This window comes from Narcine bancroftii, chromosome 1 (assembly GCF_036971445.1).
Source record: "Narcine bancroftii isolate sNarBan1 chromosome 1, sNarBan1.hap1, whole genome shotgun sequence".
NCBI classification, from domain to species: Eukaryota; Metazoa; Chordata; class Chondrichthyes; order Torpediniformes; family Narcinidae; genus Narcine; species Narcine bancroftii.
This window is the reverse complement of record NC_091469.1, coordinates 160,055,488-160,074,061: the sequence shown is the minus strand read 5'-3', so window position 1 is coordinate 160,074,061 and position 18,574 is coordinate 160,055,488. Positions and strand designations below refer to the sequence as shown.

Below are 18,574 nucleotides of genomic sequence, written 5' to 3'. Positions count from 1 at the left end.
GGACACTCCCCTTGGGTATAAATGTAGATGCACCTATTGTCTTTCATTATTGTACCATGAGTTTCTGCTAATAAAAGCCATGATTATTGTTTGATCGCATCGTCTTTGTCTACTTCATCAACTGGTACTTCAATTTTATTAGCAGAAATGGATGCAGCCCTCAAGCCAGAGCAGCTGATAATCGACCAGTCTGCCCTGAGGGCCAGAGAAATTTTCAACCACTGGATTGCTTGTTTCGATTATTACATGGCTCGAAACAACGTGGTCGATGAGGCAATACAGTGGGGCCACCTGAACTCTCTGCTGGGTGAGGTCCCTTTAACCTTAACGCAAGGAGCTACCCCTCTGGCTATAGCCGGGAACGTCGGACTACTTATTATGCAGCGCCACGGAATGTGGTGCTCGCTCGACACCAGTTGCTGACTAGACACCAGAAACCCGGGGAAAGTGATGCACTGGCTCTCAACTCACTGGCAAATGAATATGATGTCAGGGCAGTCAATGTGCAACACCGCAATGCCTTGAAGCTGGATGCTTTAGTTAACGGGATTGACTCCAGTTACATCCGACAGAGGCTGCTGGAGAAGGAGCCCTTAACCTACGACTCGTCAGTCACTCTAGCCAAAACACTGAGAAGTGCCATGCGGTCCAGTGAAATGCTAGAAACCGAAAAGGAAACATCCAGGAGTGCTGGAACCGCAAAGGAAAGAAAAAGGCGAATTCCTGAAAAATGCTACTTCTGTGATAAGAGCTGGAACCCCAGACAGAAGTGCCCGGCTCGATTTGCTACCTGCAGCTATTGTGGGAAACTTGGCCACTTCGCTAAAGCGTGTAAGGCATAAACTGTGAAAAGGGGGAATCTTCAGACGAGCAGGCTGAATCGACTTCAAGTGACGGCGAGGTGAGATCCCCTGTGATAGCTCAATTGACTGTAAAGCTTGGGGGATGTTACAGATTGGAATGGTCGACTATGATGAGGGAGGTGAATGGTGAGACTCTTGATTGCCTAATAGGCTTGGGGAGTGCTGACAGCTACATCCACGAGAGAGTTGCCAGAGCCTTAAATTTGCGGAGATATCCAGCGAACCGAAAGATATCGATGGCTTGTAGTGAACTTACGAAAACTGTACGGGACAAGTGTAAAGTTACTTTAAATTTGCAGGGACATTGCCTGGCTGATGTATGGCTCTTTATTATGCCAGAGCTCTGTGCCTCCATGTTACTGGTCTGGGATTAGATATTCAATCTCAGATGAACAGTGTAGTGTTAAATTTCGTTGGGCCACTACCCACACTTACCATCCTCCCCGCGCTAGTTACTACGGTCTGTCCACATTAAAGATCGAAGCTCCCTCCCTTTTCAGTGATTTATCCCCCAAGTGACAGTCAATTGCCACTCAGAGCCATTCTTACAGCAAAGAGGATCGTGACTTTATCAAAGCTGAGACCCAGAGATTGCTTAAAGAGGGAGTAATTGAACCCAGTAAGGGTCCGTGACGGGCCCAGGTGGTAGTTGTGAAAAATCACACTAAGAGATGACTGGCTATTGACTACAGCCAGACAATCAACCCTTACACTAACCTGGATGCCGACCCCCTGCCACGCATCCACTATCGAACTCAAAGCAGCTTACCACCAAATCCCCATTAAAAAAAGGGAATGACCCTATACAGCCTTTAAGACTGATGGGGGGTTATACCAGTTTAAAAGGGTACCTTTTGGGGTCACTAATGGTGTGTCAGTTTCAGAGGGAAATGGATAAGATTGTTAGGACGTATGAGTTACAGGGTACGTTTCCCTATCTGGATAATGTCACTATCTGTGGGAAAACACAGGCTGACCAGGACAACAACTTTTTTTAGCAACAGCTAAAGATCTCAACCTTACATTTAACGAGGGCAAATGAGTGTTCAACGCGACAGAGCTACCCATTCTGGGCTACATTGTCTGCAAGGGCGAAATCCACCCCAACCCGGAGAGAATGGCCCCCCTTAAGAAGTTACCACCTCCAAACTCAGCAAAAGTCCTTAAAAGGTGTATGGGATTCTTTTCCTACTACTGCAAATGGGTTCGGGACTACGCCACGAAGGAACGCCCTGTGTTTGACACTAAATCTTTTCCTCTCTCTCCAATGGCCTTGAAGGCTTTCGAGAGATTAAAGCTGATATTGCCAAAGCTGCACTCTCGTCCATTGACGAGGACGTCCCATTCCAAGAGGAAACTGATGTCTCAGATTGTGCCTTGGCAGGAACCTTTAATCAAAAGGGCAGACCCGTGGGATTCTTCTCCTGCACGTTACACGGACCTGAGCTTAAACATCCTGCCATTGAAAAAGAAGGCCCAGGCTAGTTGGATCGGGCTGCCTCTGCTCAGAGGACAGCATAGTGGGCGTTCCCAGGGTGACCGTTGGAGGAGGGGCAAAGAGAGACTACTAGAGGAGTGAGTAAATTGCCTGAAGGCCTATAAAAGGAGTGAAAGGTGAGGGAGCGGCCAGCGAGTAGTGGCTCAGTGAGTGAGTGGGGCAGTGAAGGAGTGGAGACTTGGGACTTTGGCTCGAGGGACTTGAAGGAGTGGAAACTTGGGGCTAAGAAGGAGCTCCCTGTGTGGTAAGGTGTCCTTTTTGGTTAGTCTTTTAGTATTATTTTTTCTTTTAAATAACTTATATATATTGAGAAAAGAGGTAATAGAGTCAGTTGGGGTAGTCAAGTGCTCCAGTTGTGGGATGCGGGAAGTCGGAGACAGCACAGCTGTTTCTGAAGACTACACCTGCAAAAGGTGCCTCCCATTGCAACTCATGAGCGACCGTGTTAGGGAGCTTGAGCTGCAATTGGATGAACTGAGGTTCATAAGGGAAGCAGAAGCAGTAATAGAGAGGAGTTACAGGGAGACAGTCACCCCGAGAAGGCAGGAGTCAGGGAATTGGGTGACTGTGAGGAAAGGAGGGAGAGTGCTTGTGCAGAGTACCCCTGTGGAAGTGCCCCTCAGCAACATGTATTCGGCATTGGATACTGCTGGGGGGAACAGCCTTCCAGGGACAAGTTGTAGGGGTCAGGTTTCTGGCACAGGGGCTGCCCCTGAGGCTCAGAAGGGAAGGAGGGATAAGAACAGGGTAATTGTGGTTGGGGACTCACTTGTCAGAGGGACAGATAGGAGGTTTGTTAGATGAGATCGGGGATCCAGGTTGGTCTGTTGCCTCCCTGGTGCTAGGGTCCAGGATGTTTCTGATCGAGTTCACAGAATTCTGCAAGGGGAAGGTGAGCAGCCAGAAGTGATGCTCCATGTGGGGACCAATGACTTAGTTAGAAGTGGGGATGAGGTCCTGAAACAGGAATACATAGAATTAGGCAGGAAGTTAAAAAACAGGACCTCTAAGCTAGTAATCTCTGGTTTGCTGCCGGTGCCATGCACTAGAGAGGGTAGTAATAGGAGGATATGGAGGATGAATGCGTGGCTAAAGAACTAGTGCAGGGGGCAGGGAATAAGATTTTTGGATCATTGGGATCTCTTCTGGGGAAAGTCAGACCTGTACAAAAGGGACGGACTCCACTTGAACTGGAGGGGGACCAATATCCTGGCAAGCAGATTTGCTAGAGCTGTGGGGGAGGGTTTAAACTAGTTTGGCAGGGGGGAGGGGAACAGAGTTTGCGAGCAGTATCTAGGGTGCATGGCCACCTAGTTAAGAATGAGAAAGGTAACAAAGGAAGGATGGAGGTCAAGGTAAAAGGTAGAATAGGGAATATATGTGAGGGTCATTCTCTGAAATGCATGTACTTTAATGTAAGAACAAGGTAGATGAGCTTAGAGCATGGATTGGCACTTGGAATCATGATGTTGTGGCAATTAGTGAGACCTGGTTACAGGAGGGTCAGGACTGGCAACTAAATATTCCAGAATACAAATGGGTTAGATGCGATAGAACAGGGGGTAAAAAAGCAGGGAGGAGTTTCTCTGCTTGTGAAGGAGGACATTACTGCCGTGAGGTGGCAGGATGGTTTGGAGGGATCATCCAGTGAGGCTGTTTGGGTGGAATTGAGGGGTGGAGGAGGCAAGAGGGCACTAATAGGAGTGTATTATAGACCACCAAATGGGTCAAGAAAATTGGAAGAACAAATTTGTAAGGAGATAGCATATATGTGTAATAAACATAAGGTGGTGATCATAGGAGATTTTAACTTCCCTCACATTGATTGGGATACCCATACAGTAAGAGGGCTGGTGGCTGATATCGCCTCAAACCGTGCATCTTGGCGCCTCACAGTTTGGCGGGCAGCAACCTCCTTTGAAGGAGACCTCAGAGCCCACCTCACTGACAAAAGGCAAGGGAGGAAAAACCCAACACCCAACCGCAATCAACCAATTTTCCCCTGCAGCCACTGCAACCGTGTCTGCCTGTCCCGCATCGGACTTGTCAGCCACAAACGAGCCTGCAGCTGACGTGGATATTACCCCTCCATAAATCTTCGTCCGCGAAGAAGAGGGCTGGATAGGCTAGAGTTTGTCAAATGTGTACAAGATAGTTTTCTTAATCAATACATAGAGCAGGGGTGTCAAACTCAAATTCACGGAGGGCCAAAATTAAAAACTTGGACTAAGTCGAGGGCTGAACTAAATATTTATTGAAATTTTTCAACAACATCTGCATGTTTTCTCTTCTTTCAACATATGTAATGTTAAACTTTAGGATATAACTTTAGGAGGATAATGTTACAGGTCAGGAGTAGGTAGCTCAAGTTCACCCTTTGCTTGACCTGAGGGAAACCTATTTGGTCCCTGTGGAGATGTAGTCACCATTCACAGGGTGTGTCCATTTTGGCCTCCATCAGGACTCAGCATTTCCTGCTCACTCCTCAGGCTCTAGGCCTCTATTCACCCTCGACCCACCATCCCTCTACCTGACCAGTCCTTTATCCAACCTCTACTCACCCCTCACTCCACTCGCTCTGCCTCTACCCACCCCATCCTATACACGCCCCTCTACTGCCTCTCCCCTCAACCTGTTCCTCCCTCTACCCGTCTCTCACCCTCTAATCACCCCTCCCCTACTCACCCTGCCCCTCCCCTTTTACTTCTTCCCTATCCACCCCTCCTTCTACTCATCCCTCCCTCTAACTGCCCCTCGCACCACCATAAGTAGATATGTCCCAGTGAGGATCAAAGGAAAGGCTGGAAGTGATAGGGAGGCTTGGTTTTCGAGGAATATTGGAAATTTGGTTAGGACAAAGAGGGAGGTGTACAAGAGGTATAAAGAGCAGGGAGCTGAGAAGTTGAAGGAGGACTACAAGGAGTGTAGAAGGAATCTTAAGAAAGAAATTAGAAAGGCCAAAAAAAGGCACAAAGAGGCTTTGGCAGACAGAGTAAAAATAAATCCAAAGGGTTTCTATAAGTACATTAAAAGTAAAAGATTAGTGAGTGATAAAATTGGACCCCTTGTAGATAGCGAGGGTAGGCTGAGTGAGAAGTCTGAGGAAATGGGTGAAATTTTGAATGATTTATTTGCCTCGGTATTCACTAGGGAAAAAAATATTGTACCAGTTGAAGTAAAGAAAAATAGTGGGAGGTCATGAAGCATATAAGGATAACCGAGGAGGTAGTGATGGCTGTGTTAAAAAAGATAAAGGTGGATAAATCTCCCGGACCGGACAAAATATTCCCAAGGACAGTCAGGGAGGCTTGTGGACAGATAGTGGGGCCATTAACAGAGATATTTAGGATGTCACTGGTCACGGGGGTAGTGCCAAAGGATTGGAGGGTAGCACATGTGGTTCCGCTGTTTAAGAAAGGGTCTAAATGTAAACCTGGGAATTATAGGCCTGTGAGTCTGACGTCTGAGGTGGGTAAGTTGATGGAAAGTGTTCTGAGGAATGGCATTCACAAATATTTGGAAGAACAGGGATTGATAGGTAGTAGTCAGCATGGTTTTGTCAGGGGTAGATCATGCTTAACAAACCTTATAGAGTTTTTCGAGGGGGTTACGAAAAAGATTGATGAAGGGAAGGCTGTGATGTTATCTATTTAGACTTTAGTAAAGCTTTTGACAAAGTTCCCCACAGGAGGTTAGGAAAAAAGGTGGAGGCATTAGGCATAAATAAGGAGGTAGTGAAATGGATTCAGCAATGGTTGGATGGGAGGTGTTAGAGAGTAGTGGTAGAAAATTGTTTGTCCAATTGGAGGCCGGTGACTAGTGGAGTTCCTCAGGGATCGGTCTTGGGTCCACTATTGTTTGTTATATATATTAACGATCTGGAAGAAGGGGTGGAGAATTGGATAAGCAAGTTTGCAGATGATACAAAGATTGGTGGTGTTGTGGACAGTGAGGAAGATTACCGTAGATTAAAAGGTGATTTAGGAAGGCTGGAGGTGTGGACTGAGAAATAGCTGATGGAATTTAATACGGATAAGTGTGAAGTGTTGCATTTTGGAAAGGCAAATCTAAATAGGTCATATGCATTAAATGGTAAACAATTGAGGAGTGCAGAGCAACAAAGGGATTTGGGAGTTATGGTAAATAGTACCCTCAAGGCTGATGCTCAGGTAGATGGTGTGGTGAAGAAGGCATTTGGAATGTTGACCTTCATCAATCGGAGAATTGAATTCAAGAGTAGGGAGGTTATGATGAAATTGTACAAGGCATTGGTGAGGCCAAATTTGGAGTACTGTGTACAGTTTTGGTCACCAAATTATAGGAAAGATATAAACAAAATAGAGAGAGTGCAGAGAGGTTCACGAGAATGTTGACAGGATTTCAAGGTTTGAGTTACAGGGAAAGGTTGTGCAGACTGGGGCTTTTTTCTCTGGATCGTAGAAGATTGAGGGGGGATTTGATGGAGGTGTTCAAGATTTTAAAAGGGACAGAGAGAGTCAACGTGGATAGGCTTTTTCAATTAAGAGTGGGGGATATTCAAACCAGAGGCCATGATTTGAGATTGAAGGGGGAAAATTATAAGGGGAACATGAGGGGAAATTTCTTCACGCAAAGGGTGGTTGGGATGAGGAATAAGCTTCCGGTGGAGGTGGTTGAAGCAGGGATGTTATTTACATTTAAGGAAAGACTGAATAATAACATGGAGGGGAGAGGATTGGAGGGGTATGGACCAGGTGCTGGTCAGTGGGACTAGGAGAATGGGGATTTGTTCCGGCATGGACTAGAAGGGCCAAACTGGCCTGTTCTGTGCTGTATATGGTTATATGGTTATATTATTGAAGTTGTTCGCTACTGGAGACACTTTCTAGCAGGCAGAAAATTTACTCTTGTCACTGATCAGAAATCTGTAGCCTACATGTTCAGTACTAAACACAAAAGTAAAATCAAGAACGTTAAGATGGCACGCTGGGGAATAGAACTCTCAACTTATAATTATGAGATCCAGTACAGACCGGGCAGGTTAAATGATCCTTCTGACGCATGGTCACGATCTGCTGCCGGTGCTCAGCTGGAGGGGCTTAAAGAGATCCATAGCAGACTGTGCCACCCAGGAGTCACGAGATTCTTCCACTACATAAGGGCTAACGACCTTCCCTACTCTCTGGAAGAAGTCAGGAAACTGACTAAAAGCTGTTCTGTTTGCGCAGAATGCAAACTGCAATAGTTCAGAGCTCCGGAAGCTACTCTCATCAAGGCAACCCGACCTTTTGAGAGGATTAGCTTAGATTTTAAAAGACCGTTACCTTCCAACAACAAAAATGTATATTTCCTTACTGTAATTGATGAATATTCCAAGTTTCCCTTTGCAAAACCCTGCCCTGACGTCTCGTCAGCGTCTGTCATTAAGTCACTTGACAGAATTTTCAGCATTTTTGGTACCGATAGAGGCTCAGCATTCATGAGCGCTGAACTACGGCGGAAGTGGATTGCCACCAGCCATACCACAAGCTACAACCCGCAGGGCAGTGGGCAGGTTGAAAGGGCTAATGCTACACTCTGGAAGACTGTTAATCACATGGTTACCCTGTTACCCAGTGGCAGGAGGTGCTGCCTGAGGCACTACATTCTATTCGGTCTTTATTGTGTACTGCAACAAATCAAACACCTCATGAACGAATGTTTGCCTTTCCTAGGAAATCAGGATCTGTGATGAACTGGCCAGCCTGTTTATCTGAGCCTGGAACCGAGCTGCTGAAGAGCCATGCTCGGGCACGTAAAACAGACCCCCAAGTCCAACCAGTTCAGCTACTCCATACCAACCCCAACTACGCTCATGTTAAATTCCTAGACGGGAGCACGGACACTCTACCCCTAAGAGATCTGGCCTTGCCTGGTTCACCCCTTCCTCACACCCCTACTCAGAGGGAACCTGCCTCACGCTGGCGATTCAGGAGCGGGTCCAGAAGTCAGTCCTTCCTACACTACAGACCCAGGACCTGTACCAGTTCCCAAGGTTGCAAAGAAGCCACCTGTTTTGAGACAAAGCTCCAGAATTCGTAAACAACCTGATAGGCCGACATATTCATAAAACATTTCATTATATTTCGATTGCTTGCAAGATACTGGTGTATTTTGGCTGTTAGAGTATCTCAAGGCCAAACATGTATCGCTTGCTTCAGTCTTTCCTAGCAGCTGTGCTTTTGATGTTAACCCTTCTTCTTCCGGGGGGAGACTGTGGTGAATGTCTGCCAAGCTGTCTGTCTCCCCTCTGGCGAGCCTTGCTGTACTAACATTGGCTGTACATTATCTCTTCTGTTAAGGACACTCCCCTTGGATATAACTGTAGATGCACCTATTGTCTTTCATTATTGTACCATGAGTTTCTGCTAATAAAAGCCATGATTATCGTTTGACCACATCATCTTTGTCTACTTCATCAACTGGCGCTTAAGCCATCCCCACCCACAAGCCCTATTCCCTACTCACAGGCCTGCCTGCACCCATGGGTCTCCGTTCCCAACACACGGGCCTCCAACCCCACCTATGGGTCCTATCACCACCATGTGTCCCTTCTCCATCCAAAAATCCCCATCCCCACCCACTGGATACCATCCCCACCCACAGGCCTCATCCCCACCCATAGACTCCACCCCCATCCTTAAGCTTAAAGGCTCCATCACCCACCTGAACACCAAAGCCCCGTCCTGCAGGCCAAGGGAGATGAAGTCAGTATTGACTCTGATGGAAATGTCACCTCTCCACAGCAGCAGGCCATTATCAGCTGTTGTCTTGAACCTGAGGAAGATGTTGGTGCGCGCTCCCGAGACCCTGGGGATAGATCAGAGGGGCGGAGGTGATGGGGGGGAAATGATGGAGTTGGGGACAACGTATCAGTTAGGACAGAGGGTCAGTGAACCGACAGGAGGCAGGGACCTGGGATAATCACCGTTGCTCTGTTATCAGTCAGTGCTGAGCAGGTTCACACCTTATGCACATGGATGGGATAAGCTCAGACATAGAACATAGAACACTCCTGCACAGTACAGGCCCTTTGACCCATGATGTTGTGCCGAGCCATATAAATGTGCTCAACAATCTAACCCTTCCCTCCCTACCCCGTGACCCTCTGTGTTTCTTCTATCCATGTGCCTGTCTAAGAGTCTCTCAAATGCCCCTATTGTTCCAGCCTCCACCAGCACCCCTGGCAAGACATTCCAGGCCCCCACAACTATAAGTGTAAAAAAAAACCTACCCTTGATGTCTCCCCTAAACTTCCCTCCCTTCACTTTGTACAGGATGCCACAGTCAGCACAGCGGTTAGCGCAATGCCTTTACAGCGTCAGCGATCGAGACTTGGGCTCAAATCCCACGCTGTCTGTAAGGAATTTGTACATTCTCACTGTGCCTGGGTGTGTTTTCCCTGGGGGCTCCAGTTTTCACCCACTGTTCAGTTGTAGGTTAATTGGGTGTAATTGGGTGGCATGGGTTTGTGGACCAAAATGGCCTGTTACCATGCTGTGTTGGAATTTTAAAAAATGTCCTCTGGGGTTTACTACTCCCACTATATCTAAGCCCCTCATAATGTTGTAGACCTCTATTAAGTAACCTCACACCCTTCTTTGCTTAATGTTCATCCGTGCACAATTGCGGTCCTAACCCTGATCCCTGTGGCACACCGTCATCACCAATTGCCAACCAGGGGAGGGTGTGTGGTATGCAGAAGGGGGCATCTTAGGGACAAGCCCTTCAACCCATGATCTTAACAGTGTGGAGGAACAGAAGGACCTTGGGGTCCAAATCCCTCAAGGTCGCCAGCAAGATTGGTAGGGTGGTTAAGAAGGCTAATAGTCTGCTGGGCTTCATTAGTCGGGTGGGGGGATCAAAGTGCAAGAGCCATGAGGTCATGTTGCAGCTCTACAGATCTCTGGTTTGGACCACGCTTGGAGTATTGTGTTCAGCTCTGGTCACCTCATTACAGGAATGATGTGGAAGCTGTGGAGAAGGTGCAGAGGAGATTGACCAGGATGTTACCTGGATTGGAAAATAAGGTTAGCAGAGCTGGGACTTTTCTCTTTGGAGTGAAGAGGTAAGTTAATAGAGGTCTACAAAATTGAGAGGCCTAGAAAAAGATAGACAGCCAGTAGAGGACGTCTGTACAAAGTAAAGGCTTAGGGGAGATGTCAGGGGTAGGTGTTTTTCCACAGAGAGTTCCCACAGAGAGTTGTAGGTGTCTTGCCAGAGATGGTGGTAGAGACTGGAACAATAAGGACATTTAAGAGACTTAGACACAGGCACACGGGTAAAAGAAAAATAAGTTACCATATAACCATATAACATTACAGTTCAGAAACAGGCCATCTCGGTCCCTCTAGTCTGCACTGATTTAAGTGAAACTTCACTAGTTCCACCTACCTGCTCCCTGTCCATAACCCTCCAACCCCTCACATCCATACATTCATCCAACCTTCTCTTAAATGACAAAATTGACCCTGCTGCAACCATATCTTCCGGAAGGTCATTCCACTCAGCCACCACTCTCTGAGTGAAGAAGTTTCCCCTCATGTTACTTCTAAACTTTTGCCCCCTAACCCTTAACTTATGACCCCTCGTTCCAATCTCTCCTTCCCTCAAGGGGAAGAGCCTATTCACATCTACTCTATCTATCCTCCTCATAATCTTAAATATCAAAACCCCCCTCAACCTTTTACGCTCCGTATTCTAGATGCTGCAATCCAGGCAACATTCTAGTAAATCTTCTCTGCACCCTCTCTACCTTATTGATATCCTTTCAATAATTTGGAGACCAGAACTGCACACAATATTCCAAACTTGGCCTCACTAATGCCTTGAACAGTCTCAACATCACCTCCCAGCTCCTCAATTCTATGCTTTGATTTATAAAGGCCAGCACACCAAAAGCCTTCTTTACCACCCTATCCACATGAGAATCCACTTTCAAAGAACGATGAACCATTATTCCAAGATCTCTCTGTTCCTCTGCATTCCTCAATGCCCTCCTCTTCACTGCTTATGCCCTGTATTGATTATTCTTCCCAAAATGAAGCACTTCACACTTATCAATATTAAACTCCATCTGGCATCTTTCAGCCCACTCTTCTAAGCAGTCCAAATCCTTCTGCAGTCTCTGAGAACCATCTTCACTATCCACAACTCCCCCTATTTTTGTATTGTCTGCATATTTATTAACCCAATTTATCATTCCATCATCCAAATCATTAATGTAAACAACAAACAACAAGGGACCCAACACAATCCCTGGGGCACACTGCTCGTCACCGGCCTCCATCCTGACAGACAGTTATCTACCATGACTCTCTGGCATCTACCTTCTCGCCACCATTTAACCCATTTTACTATCTCAACATTAATACCTAGGAGGTAGGGAGGGATTTGATTTTTTTTGGGGGTAGGTATATATTGGGTGGCGCAACAGCTGGGGCCTGTATTGAACTGTAATGTTCTATGCTTAATCTTCTCTGAAGTAAAAACACAATGAGATACTGGAAGAACTTGGCCGGTCTTCCGGTGACTATAAAAGACAAAGATATATTGCCGACATTTCAGGTCTGAGCCCTTCTTCAAGGAATTAAGGGCTGAAGCCTGAAACATCACCAATATACCTTTGTTTCCTATGGACGCTGAAAGACCGGCCGAGTTCCTCCAGCATCTCGTTGTGTTTTTACCATAAGCCTTTACTTTGTACAGACATCCTCTACTGGCTGTTTACCTTTTTCTAGGCCTCTCAATTTTGTAGACCTCTATTAACTTACTGCTTTGCTCCAAAGAGAAAAGTCCCAGCTCTGCTAACCTTATTTTCCAATCCAGGTAACATCCTGGTCAATCTCCTCTGCACTCTCTCCACAGCTTCCACATCCTTCCTGTAATGAGGTGACCAGAGCTGAACACGATACTCCAAGTGTGGTCCAACCAGAGATCTGCAGACTTTTGTGTTTCACTTAATCTTTTCTGAACCCTCTCCAATGCCAGCACATCCTTTCTTAAACAAGGAGTCCAAAACTATATTCTGTACTCCAGGTAAGGCCTTATAAAGCCTCAGCAAACCATCCCTGCTTTTGTATCCTGTTCCTTTAGATAGAAACATCAACACTGCATTTGCCTTCTTCACCACTGACTCAACCTTCAGGGGAGCCCTTCTCAACCTTTTTATTCCCATTCACATCCCACTTTAAGTCAGCCCTCTGTCATTGGTGCTCTGTCATTAGTAAGGGATTGCATAAGGTGGTGTGTGAGAGGGAGGGGAAGATTGAGATCCACTGCTCTAGACCCAATTGTTCCTGAAATACTTTGCTGTAGAAAAATGGTAATTGGTCCATTTCCTTTGGAGTTCTGAAATCCCTTACTGATCACAGAGCACCGATGGTACATGGGATGTGAGTGGAAAGATAAAGGCTGCTTTACGAGATCCTGTACGAGGACTCCCAAGTCCCTATGCACCTCCAAATTTTGAATTTTCACCGCATCCAAATAAAAGTCTGTCCTTTTATTTCTTCTCCCAAAGTGCGTGACCCTACACCTTCTAATATTGCATTTAATTTGTCCATTCTCTGCATCTAAGTCTCTCTGCAGCCTCTCCATTTCCTCCTCACTCCCTGCCCCTCCACCTACATTAGTATCATCTGCAAACTTAGCCACAAACCCATTTATTCCGCAATCCAAATTGTTAACATTCAACATAAAAAGAAGTGGCACCAATACCGACCCCTGCAGAACACCACTGGCATCCAGTAGCCAACTAGAATAGGATCGTGGCTGATCTGGCCATGGACGCAACTACAGCTGTTCCCCATGCCCCTTAAACCACCATCCCCGCTCCACTAGGGCAAAGCAGATCTATCTATCTATAATAATCTCTGGTTTGTGTTTGGAAGTGATTGTCAGGCAATTGCAGGGATCGGGAACTCCACCTCCGCCGGACACGGGGACTCACCGCTGCAGGAGGTTTGGATGGTCGTAGATGAGGTAACTGCGGCCGATGAACTGTGGGATTTCAATGGCTTCTGTCATGGCTGAAACCACAGGGAGAATCCAGTCAGAGTCCAGCTGGGCTGGACTTACATTCCCTTACATTCCCCCCCACCAGCACTCAGAGAGAACACACCCCACTCTCCATCCTCCCGGATCACCACTTCAGTGATGGTTTACACAGAACAGGCCTCAGATATATTGTCAGTACATACATGACGTCTCATAGAACCCTGAGATTCCTTTTTCTGCAGGCCAGGCAGAATTACCACTAATTGGTAATGCAAAAATAACGGTACACGGCATAAACGTAAACAAATGTAAACAAAAAATAAGAGTTGGCGGCAGCGAGAACAGAGCGTGACCTGGGGATGATCGCTGCTGCTCCCCGACGGCAGCGTTCCCCATAGTTGTTCTTGATTCTCGACGGTGGGGCGGGGTTTATGGGTGTGCATGAGAGTGTCGGTATGTATTAGAGAGTGTGTGTGTGTGTGTGTGTGTGTGTGTGTGTGTGTGTGTGTGTGTGTGTGTGTGTGTGTGTGTGTGTGTGTGTGTGCGCGCGTGTGTGTGCGTGTGTGTGTGTGTGTGTGTGCGTGCGTGTGTGTGTGCGTTTGTGTGTGTGTGTGTGTGCGCGCGCGCACGTGTACATGTGTTTTGTGCGTGTGCACCTCCAAATTTTTCCGCAATTCATCTTCTCTCTTTCTCTCCTGTGGCACAGCACCCATGACACTCCTCCTGCCCCTCTCCCCTGCGACATTCAACCTGCCCTACTCACCCTGCTCTACTCCCCTGACCTACTCCCCCTGCTCCATTTGCCCTGCCCTACTCACTCTGCTCCACACCCCCTGCCCCACTCCCCCTGCTCCATTCCCCTGACCCATTCCCTCTGCCCCACTCCCACTGCTCCATTCACCCTGCTTGACTCCCCCTGCCCCACCCCCTGTCCACACCAAGGCCACGGACGTGAACGTAAATGGCTTGAAGTACCTCTGAGAAAACATCTCCAGTGATCTCTGGAACACGACAACCGTCAGGACAAACCCTGACTTTGTAGTTTGTTTGCACACCTCTCTTCTACTCGATTCTTTTCTGGAGTACAGTTTTATTTTGCACTGCCGATAAGTGGCAATTCTGCCTTGTCCTCAGGAAAAGGAATGTCAGGGTTGGACACGATGTCATACATGTACTCCTACCATAAATCTGAACTTTGAACTTTCAACTTTGAACTAAAGGAAAGACTAAGGAGGTCCGTCATATCTCTCGACAACCCCCACAGGGGCAGCATCGTGAGCAGACTTGCTGCATGCATTGCATCACGGGACGGTGCTGCCCCCGCTCGAGATCGGGAGTGCTGTTGGGGGAGCAGTGAAGGCAGCCCAGAGCGTCACGCAAACCTCCCTCCCCTCCACCAACCCCATCTCCACCTCCTGCTGTCTGGGAAAGGCAGCTGACGCAATGAAGGACCCCTCACATCCCTCCTCCCTCCTCCCATTAGGGAGGAGAGTTTGAACAGGCGCACCAACAGGCTTAAAAACTGTTTCTCCTCCCCCCTCCCCCCGCAGTGATCAGGCTCCTGTGTGAACCCCAGCACAATGCTCCTGCCTAGGGCTTATTGATCTGGCTTACCATGCTCTGGGATCATGCTCATGCCCTGAATGAAGGTTGGAGTTGACCAGCCAGGCTGCTCATGGAAGAACCCATCTCACTCTACCAGGTATGACGTTGCACATAAACTACCAGTAATTCTCTGATCTCCCTCCCTTCCCTTTCCCTCTTGTCTTCTTTCCTCCAGTTCTCCACCAGCCCCCCTCCCCCTCCCCTATTTACTGCTGTGCCTTCCCTCCCTTATCCATCTATTTACTCCTTCCTGTGGGAATGTGCTCCTCCTCCTACCTCACCCCCCTCCCCAATTTGGTTCAGGCACCTGCCAACATTTTGTTCACACCTTTATGAAAGACTCAAGTCTGAGTCGTCAGTTCCGTATTGTTGTCTTTGCTACATGAAGGAGACTGCAGTGCCTGCAAGGTTTCATGTTTTACTGGTGCTAATGGGACTCCCAGATGTGGGGTTTGCCATGAACCCCTCCATGTTTCTATGAAGGAGGTGTCGGAGACTACTTACTGTTCAGACAGTAATTCCTGCATTCTGCCACCCACACGATGCAGGGGAGAGAAGGAGACAGGAGTTAATTGCCCAGAGGCCCCAGGAACACCACTTACTGTGGGTGGTAGGGGTGGGAATGGAAGGTGGGGGCAGGAGGAGGGAGTGGGGCTGAGTAGTGGATGGGGGAGGTGTGAGGGTGGAGGGAGGAAGAGGATGGGTGGATGGGGGATGAGGAAGGTCAGAGGAGGAAGGGTGGGTGGGGGGAATGGAAGATGGGGAGAGGAGGAAGGTGAGGAGTGGGGGGAGGGTGGGAAGATGTTGAGGGAAGGGTGGGGAGGTGTGGTGGGTGGAAGGTGGGGGAGTGGAGAGGGGAGGGTGGAGGAGGAGTGGAAGGGAGGAGAGGGGAGGAGAGGAGGGGAAAAGAGGAAGGGAGGAGTGGAGGGGAGGAGAGGAGGGGAAAAGAGGAAGGGAGGAGTGGAGGGGCTAGGTGTGGAGAGGGGAGGTGGAGGGGAGGAGTTAAGAGGGGAGGAGTTGAGAGGGGGGAGTTGAGAGGGGGGAGTTGAGAGGGGGGAGTTGAGGGGAGGAGTGGAGGGGTAGAAGTTGAGAGGGGAGGAGTTGAGAGGGGAGTAGTGGAGAGGGGAGTAGAGGGGAAGAGATGAGTGGGGTACCACATGGTAAAAGGTTATTTTGCCCCATGAGTCCATGCTGCCCAATTACACCCAATTGAACTACAATCCCTGGTACATTTTTGAACGGTGGGAGGGAACCGGAGCCCCCGGGAGAAACGTACAAACTCCTTACAGACAGTGAGGGATTCGAGCCCTGGTCCCAATTGCTGGCGCTGTAACGGTGTTGAGCCAACAACTACGCCAACCTGCCAGCCTCAGAGCTCTGGGAAAGAGAGGAGTGTTCGATTCCCAAGGTACTCCCTGAGCAGGGAGTACCCAATTCAAACAGAGGAAGTTCCTACAAATGGCCAGATTTGGAGGACTGTGTGCAGTTTTGGTCACTACACCACAGGAATAATCTCAATAAGATGGAAAAAGGGCCGAGAAGATTTTTCTAGGATGTTGCCCAGACTTAAACAGGTTAGGACTTTATTCCCTGGAACGTAGAAGAATGAGGGGAGATTTGATAGAGGAATTTAAAATTATGAGGGGGATAGACAGAGTAAATATAGGTCGGCTTTTACCACTGAGGGTGGGTGCTATATAAACAAGAGGGTGAAAGGGGAAACGTTTAGTGGGAACATGAGGGGGAACTTCTTCACACAGAGAGTGGTGGGGGTGTGGAATGAGCTGACAGCTGAGGTGGTGAATGCGGGCTCAATTTTAACATTTAAGAGGAATTTGGACAGGTCCATGGATGGGAAGGTTATAGAGGGCTATGGACTGGGTGCAGGTCAGTGGGACAAAGCAGACTAATAGTGCAGCACAGACTAGGGCCTGTCGTGTTCTGTGTTTTTATCATGGCAGCCACAAAGCGAACAAAGGCCGTCTTCCATTTGTTGCATTAAATATCCTGGGTCATGGAAACAAGGTCCCCGAGTCAACCCTGATGATCTTGATCAGAGGTCAGAGGTCAGTGGGGTTCTGGCATTGGGGCGCAGAGTGGGAGACGAGGATCCCGTTACCTTTGTGACACAGCTGGCCTTCAAAGCCTAGAGGGCAGTCACACTCGAAGGTGTCATGGCGCGGTCTGCAGGATCCTCCATTAACGCAGGGGCTGGAGACACAGGGGTGGGCTGCATTCTCCACGTTCACTCCCACCCGGAGGTCTTGGTCCAGGCGGATGCTCCTATCATTCAGGACCATCTGGAGAGGGGGGAGGGGTGTGTGGGGTCAGCAAGGGATGGAGAATGGATTAGGACAGGGGTGAGGCGGTGAGAGGTAGGAGACCTACACTGGGCCATAGACACACTGGGAGAAAGCACACACACACACACACACACACACACACACACACACACACACACACACACTCACACACCTCACACACACACACACACACACACACACATCACAGAGACACATGCGCACACAAACACATACACACACATACACACTCACACCACAGAGACACATGCACACACAAACACATACACAGACAAATGTATGCATACACAAATAGACACATGCAAGCACACAATCACATACGCACGCACGCACGCACGCACACACCACAGAGACACATGCGCACACAGACACACACACACGCACGCACGCACACACGCACACACACCATCCCCCCACTCACTTTGAGCCTCAATGTCCGGCTGGACTTACATTCTGAATGCTCCCGGTGAATGGTTCCAGGATGCTTGAGTTCCTCCTCACCCCATCAGCAGCGGCGACCCCTCCGAGGAAGATGTCCGTGTCGCACCGGATCTGGGTGAAGGCTCCCTGTTGGAAGGGAAGGAGAGAAGGTCCTGTCACTGTGGGTGCTGTGAGCAGAAGTCACCACTGAATGCCCCAGGACCCATCTCCAAGGAGACCCAGGGCCAGAGTCAAAATCCTGTCCCACACGTAACTCGTGACCTATCGTGGCCACTCAACATCTCCCCATTTGTCAGGAAGGCGCAACAGTGACTGCACTTCCTGAGAAGACAGAAGCGGTCCAGGCTACCGGCCACCGTCACATCATCCTTCTACAGGAGCCCTTCTAGTCTCTGCTGCACTATTAGTCTGCTTTGTCCCACTGACCTGCACCCAGTCTGTCGCCCTCCATACCCCTCCCATCCATGTAACTGTCCAAATGCCTCTTAAATGTTAAAATTGAGCCTGCATTCACCACCTCAACTGGCAGCTCGTTCCACACCCCCGCCACTCTGTGTGAAGTAGTTCCCCCTAAAATTTTCCCCTTTCACCCTTAACCCATGTCCTCTGGTTTGTATCTCACCCACCCTCAGTGGAAAAAAGCCTACCTTAATTTACTCTGTCTATTCCCTTCATCATTTTAAATACCTCTATCAAATCTCTCCTCATTCTTCTACGCTCCAGGGAATAAAGTCCTAACCTGTTTACCCTTCCCTTGTAACTCAGTTCCTGAAGTCTGGGCAATATCCCAATAAATCTTCTCTGCCCTCTTTCTATCCTATTGATATCTT

General features: G+C 48.3%; 2 protein-coding genes across 6 annotated transcripts in view; one reads left to right on the top strand and one right to left on the bottom strand.

The window, feature by feature from the left end:
• LOC138735555 (pikachurin) overlaps nt 1-18,574 on the bottom strand; it is a 99,357-nt gene that overhangs the window by 9,475 nt on the left and 71,308 nt on the right. For all 5 annotated transcript variants that reach the window (XM_069883579.1, XM_069883582.1, XM_069883588.1 and 2 more), the window contains 4 exons: nt 17,754-17,870; nt 17,102-17,282; nt 13,331-13,409; nt 9,046-9,189 (listed from right to left, as the gene is read on the bottom strand). In XM_069883579.1, the coding sequence (XP_069739680.1) occupies nt 9,046-9,189; nt 13,331-13,409; nt 17,102-17,282; nt 17,754-17,870 (521 nt within the window). The remainder of the gene's footprint in view (nt 1-9,045; nt 9,190-13,330; nt 13,410-17,101; nt 17,283-17,753; nt 17,871-18,574) is intronic.
• Nucleotides 1,981-8,729, top strand: LOC138754030 (uncharacterized). The gene is made up of 2 exons (XM_069917768.1): nt 1,981-2,438; nt 8,055-8,729. The coding sequence occupies exons 1-2, from the start codon at nt 1,981-1,983 to the stop codon at nt 8,419-8,421; spliced, it is 825 nt and encodes a 274-aa protein (XP_069773869.1). The 3' UTR covers nt 8,422-8,729.